Here is a 5,883-nt window from a genome sequence, read left to right as displayed (position 1 = left end):
CGGGGAGCTAGCGGTTGTGTGTCCCCCCCCGCCCCAAGCCCGGGAGCATCCCCGGGGGGTAGGGGGACACCGAAGGGGGGACCCCTCGCTGGCCGCGGTGGGGCTGATGCTGCTGGGGGGAGCAGGGTGCAGGTGGCGACCCACAGCCCCCGGCGAGGGGATTTATTTCGGTGCGGTGGGATTTTTGGGCTCGCCGGCATCCCCCACCCCGAAAATAAAAAGGTTTTGAGAGCGTTTTCCTAACGCCAGCCCCAAGGCAGGCAGGGTTCTCGCTGCTGGGTGGTGAGGAGAGGAGCCTGCCCCTTGGTCCCAGCTGTGGGTCACCCCCCCGGAGCTGTGGGTCACCCCCCCAGAGCTGTGGGTCACCCCCCCGGAGCTGTGGGTCACCCCATGGCACCCCAGCACTGGGGTTCCTCGAGCAGGACAGTGGGGATAGAAACCCGGCGCGTTTTCTCACCTCTGCCTTGTTTTGCAACGAGCTCTCCCTTTTCTCTCCTTTCAATAAATAGTTACAAACCCACCAATATATTAAAGCCTGTCTTTTCACACGCGGAAGGTATTTACGCTTTAATATATGCCAAGTCGACGTTGTTATTATTCTTTCTTTACCCTAATGGCTGTGTCAGTGTCAGATTCCTATCAGAGTAAAATAATAATACATCCCAACCTCACGCTGCTCTCTTTTTCTTTTACCTCCGGGGGTATTAATTACCAACGCCTGGCGAGGCGGCAGGGCCGGCTGCGGAGCCGGCAGGGAGGGAGGCAGCAAGGAGGCAGGGTGGCAGGAAGGCAGTGGGCAGGGAGGCAGGAGGCAGCAGGCAGGGAGGGAGGCAGCAGGCAGGGAGGCAGGAGGCAGGGTGGCAGGGAGGCAGGAAGGCAGTAGGCAGGGTGGCAGGGCCAGCTGCGGAGCCGGCAGGGAGGCAGGAGGCAAGAGGCAGGGAGGCAGCAGGGAGGGAGGCAGGAGGCAGCAGGCAGGAAGGCAGTAGGCAGGGAGGCAGGGAGACAGCAGGCAGGGAGGCAGCAGGCAGGGAGGGAGGCAGGCAGGGAGGGAGGCAGGAGGGAGGGAGACAAAGGAGGCAGGGAGGCAGGAGGCAGGGAGGCAGGAAGGCAGCAGGCAGGGTGGCAGGGAGGCAGCAGGCAGGGAGGCAGGAGGCAGGAAGGCAATAGGCAGGAGGCAGGGAGGCAGGAGGCAGGGAGGCAGCAGGCAAGGAGGCAGGAGGCAGCAGGCAGGGAGGAAGCAGGGAGGCAGCAGGCAGGGAGGCAGGGAGGCAGGGAGGCAGGAGGCAGTAGGCAGCAGGGAGGCAGAAGGGCCCCACCACCAGCACCCTCTCCCGCTTCCCCCGCTGCCGGATTGCTGCTCCCAGCCACGGGCGGGCAGGCTGCGGGCTGGGAACGCGTTTGCCTACGTGCTGCGGCTCGTCGGCCTCGGCGAAGACCCTCCGGGCCATCGCTACAGCCAGAAAACCCTCCCCTCGGCCTGCCTGCCCGCCCGCTTCCAGCCGGGAATCGCTGCCGGCTGCGGGGCTGCTCCATCGCCATCCGCTTCCTCCCAGCCAAGGGATGAGCCGTGGTTCTCCCTGGCTCCCAGCAGCCTCTGTTTGTGTGTGTTGCCAGACCCGAGCCGGTGGGGTGTGATGGTGGGAGACGAAACCCCCCCCCCTCCCCTCTCCTTCCCTCTTCGCCCCCGTGCCGCTGGATGGGCCCAAATCCCCCCCAGGATGGCGGGGTGCCCGGTGGTAACGCTGGGGTCATCCTCGCTGCTGGAGGAACTGCATTTTTATTTCCCTTCCTCTCTGGTGGAGTCTCCTCCCCGGATCCCCATCTCTGCAGGCTTGGGAGGTTTGCGAGCATCTTCCACTGCCCTCTGCCGACACCAGCAGCCGCCGCACGGGATGGTAATAACCATTCCACCATAAAACCCAGCTGAGGTTTCTGGCCTGCTGATTATCACGGAATCAGAGAATCACAAAATAATCACAGAATCACAGAATCTTAGTGGTTGGAAGGGACCTCTGAGATCATCGAGTCCAACCACAAAAAAAAACCAAACAAAAAACAAAAAACCAAAAAAAAACCCCAAAACAAACAAACAAAAAAAAACCCCAAAAAACCCCCCAAAAAACGCACCACACCAAATGCCCACCAAAAACACCACACCCACCAACTAAACCCCACACTCAACACCTCACCATAAACCAATAACCTTGGGCACTAGAGCATGCCCTGAAGAGCCATGTCTATACGTTTCTTAAATCCCTCCAGGGATGGTGACTCCACCACCTCCCTGGGCAGGCTGTTCCAGTGCCTGACCACTCTCTCAGGAAAGTAGTTCTTTCTAATATCTAATCTAAATCTCCCTTGCCCCAACTTCAGACCATTTCCTCTGGTCTTGTCGTTCGTCCTTTGGGAGAAGAGGCCAACACCTGCCTCTCTACAACCTCCTTTCAGGTAGTTGTAGAGGGCAATGAGGTCTCCCCTCAGCCTCCTCTTCTCTAAACTAAACATGCCTAATCTGAGGTTGGAAGGGATCTCTGCAGATCATCTAGTCCAAACCCCCTGCCAAAGCAGGTCCACCCAGAGCAGGTTGCACAGGAACTTGAATTTTATTTTCTTAAACCCCAGCAAGCTGAGAGGGAAGGGGGTTGGGGTACCCTGGGCTGTGCACGGGGGAGCTGCCCCCCAAAATACTAATTTCTCACAGCAGCAGAGCTGAGGCTGGATTAAAAACCAGCAGAGAGAGGTGGGAGAGCCCTTTGCCGTAGCACACACCATCTCATGGAGACTTTTCCCACCCGGAGCTGCAGAAGGCTATTGTGGAGTGAGAAGTGGGGGGTTAATATTACCTTAAGCCAAGCCACAAAACCCACTGAGCAGCATCTCTCCTGGATGCTGACGCTTTGACCGGAGCATTTTCTGGCACTGGCTGAGCCAGGTGTCACTGCAGCTTTTTGGGCTGGGCTGGACAATACTGGGAAGCCGTGGGTAAAACAGGTGGGGGATTTGGAATGAGGGAGGTTTAAAGAGCCGGGCTGGTTGTGCTGGTGGATGGAGGCTTCAGGAGGCTTCAGGTCCAGGAGGGAGCTGTGGCCCGGAGAGCTCAGTAAGGGATGCAATGGATGGCAGTGTCTGAGCCGGGCTCTCTGGGACACACATCCAACATCCCTGGAGACCTCCAAAATGTGGCGCCAGAGCCTCTGCCAAAGGGATTGGCAGCTACAAAATGTGTATGTTTGGTTTTGCAGAAGAGATAGAGGGACTGAATGGAAGTATCTCATGGAATCACCTTGGGAAGTATCACGGCGGGATGTGGCCTCGGAGGAGAATAGGAATTCCTGGCTTTCTTTGGACAGGCATTGCACTGTGACATGGCCCAGCGTGGGGACACGGAGGACTGTCCTGAGCAAGCCTCGAGGACAAAATGTTGCCAACAGCGTCTGGTGCTTGGCTGAAAGCACCAGGAAAACATCTCTGGTAGCGAGCAGCTCCGGGCAGAGACATTTGTATGCTGGGCATGAGCCCTGCCCTGCACGCCCGGCATTAGCAAGGCTTTTCTCTTTAGATTTCAGCCGTAGTCACGACAGCCGTTACATCTGGTCTGACAGAGACACCAAATACATTATCCCGGGGGAATAAACAACTCGGGGGCAACCTGAAGGGACACGGCAGCGGTCACCCGCTGGCAGGGATGCTGCAAAACGCCCGCCCTCGCATCCTTTCTCTGCTTGACCTTCCCAATGTTGGGGGTGAAAATATTAGAGGTGGCATTCTCCACCTCGTTAGCCAGATTAAAGTTGATCCTGCTTCGTTTGGCTGAAAAAAGGAGGCAACTGAAAAGTGCTGGTGTGAGCGGTGGGTTTTCCAGGTGTGATGTGCCATCGAGCTCTGCGGGTTTGGCTTCGTTTTGGTGGTGGAAATCACAGTGTTGTGTTCACTCATAGAATCATAGAATTGCCCAGGCTGGAAGGGACCTCCAAAGGCCATCTAGTCCCACCTCCCCGCAGTCAGCAGGGACCCCCCCAACTAGACCAGGTTGCCCAGGGCCTCGTCGAGCCTCTCCTTGAATATCTCCAGGGAAGGGGCCTCAACCCCCTCCCTGGGCAACCTGTTCCAGTGCTTCCCCCCCCTCACAGTGAAGAACCCTCTCCTAATCCCCAGTCTAAATCTGTTCCCAGCCACTCCAGCGGCTGCAGGCTGGGTGGGGAACATGGTCTGGCTCAGCCACAGCCACTGTTCTGTCCGATTGACCATGCTGGTGAGCAAAAACCATTTCTGGCACAAAGAGAGCAAAAAGGTGGATCTATGGTCATATTGAAGGCCTCCTGGAGTGGTTTAGCTGCCCACTCACCTTCACCGCAGGGGGGGAAGAGGTGTGAAGGGTGCTTTCTGGGAGTGCTTCACTGGTTTTGCATCTTTTCCTTTGAAACAGGAACTACAAGGGCATGTTCCTGCGGGGAAGTAGAAGCTCCTGGCTGGAGCTCCCAACCCCAAGCAGCGTCCAGCCGCCAGCGGCCACCCCGGCTCCACCACGTAACCCCGCAGGACCTGGGCGAGAGGTGCCAGAGATGCTCTGCTGACGGGAAGAGCTCAAGCCCGGTGCAGCACAAAGGAGGCAAGGATCCAGCTGTAAATTAATATTTTATAGAACACCAAGAAAAATCAGAGAGGCTAATTACAGCGATAATCATCGCGGCCCGCAGGCATTTCCATGGAAGTCAGGAATTACCCAGGATTACCTCACCCCTTGCAGCAGGCTGTGCGGGAGGTGAGCGCGTGCGGCGGCACGGCACGGCACCCGGCTCCTCCTCCCGCGCCGGCTGGGGGTCTGCCACCCAAAACCAGGAGCAACCCGGGGTTTGGCAGCCTCCTGGCATCCCATTCCAGATGCGGGGCTCATGGTTTGCCGAGTTGAGTTGATGGATGGTTGGATTTCACTGAATTTCACTGAATTTTAATGTTGGAAGGGACCACAGAGATCATCTAGTCCAACTTCCCTGCTGAAGCAGGATTGCCCAGAGCTAGAGCATGTTACTCAGGAGCATCCAGGTGGGTCTTGAAGATCTCCAAGGAAGGGGACTCCACAACCTCCCTGGGCAGCCTGTTCCAGGGCTCTGCCACCCTCACCGTGAAGAAGTTTCTCCTCATATTTGAGTGGAACCTCTTATGTTCCAACTTGTGCCCGTTGCCCCTTGTCCTCCCCTTGAGATACTTGTAGGCGTTGATAAGGTCTCCCCTCAGCCTTCTCTTCTCCAGACTAAAGAGTCCCAGCTCTCTCAGTCTCTCCTCATAAGGGAGATGCTCCAATCCTTGAATCATCTTCGTTGCCCTTCGCTGGACTCTTTCCAGTAGTTCCCTGTCCCTCTTGAACTGGGGAGCAGTACTCTGGGGATCCTGGGGTTTTTTGGCTGGGTGCTTACCTTGGCTCCGCTGTGCCACCGACGAGGGGGTCGATGGGGACTCCAAGCAGGTTAAAACCCCTGAGGTGTTTGGGGCATTGCGAGCACAGACATTCATGGATGTGCCTCCAGGAGAAGTTATAGAATCATATAAAATTGCCCAGGCTGGAAGGGACCTCCAAAGGCCATCTAGTCCCACCCCCCCGCAGTCAGCAGGGACACCCCCAACTAGACCAGGTTGCCCCATCAAGCCTCACCTTGAATATCTCCAGGGAAGGGGCCTCAACCACCTCCCTGGGCAACCTGTTCCAGTGCTCCACCACCCTCCCAGTGAAGAACCCTCTCCTTGTTCGTTAATTCGTTAATTAGCGGTATAGCCGGGGTCCGCACGGTCGGCCCCGGTGCGCGGTGCCGTTCCGGCCCCGCGCACCGGGGCCGACCGTGCGGAGCTGGGCGGAGCGGGGAGGAGGCGGTGGCGGAGTTTTGGGGG

General features: G+C 57.7%; 1 protein-coding gene across 1 annotated transcript in view; it reads right to left on the bottom strand.

Moving 5' to 3' along the window:
- SLC16A2 (solute carrier family 16, member 2 (thyroid hormone transporter)) overlaps window positions 1–1,448 on the bottom strand; it is a 40,080-nt gene extending 38,632 nt beyond the window's left edge. Inside the window, exon 1 of the mRNA XM_014954894.1 lies at window positions 1,317–1,448. Within this exon, the coding sequence (XP_014810380.1) occupies window positions 1,317–1,448 (132 nt within the window). The remainder of the gene's footprint in view (window positions 1–1,316) is intronic.
- Window positions 1,449–5,883: the final 4,435 nt, after the last annotated feature.

The sequence above is a fragment of the Calidris pugnax genome, unplaced genomic scaffold, assembly GCF_001431845.1.
Source record: "Calidris pugnax isolate Ruff unplaced genomic scaffold, ASM143184v1 scaffold38, whole genome shotgun sequence".
In the NCBI taxonomy this organism is placed as follows: domain Eukaryota; kingdom Metazoa; phylum Chordata; class Aves; order Charadriiformes; family Scolopacidae; genus Calidris; species Calidris pugnax.
This window is presented reverse-complemented; position numbering and strand designations above follow the sequence as displayed.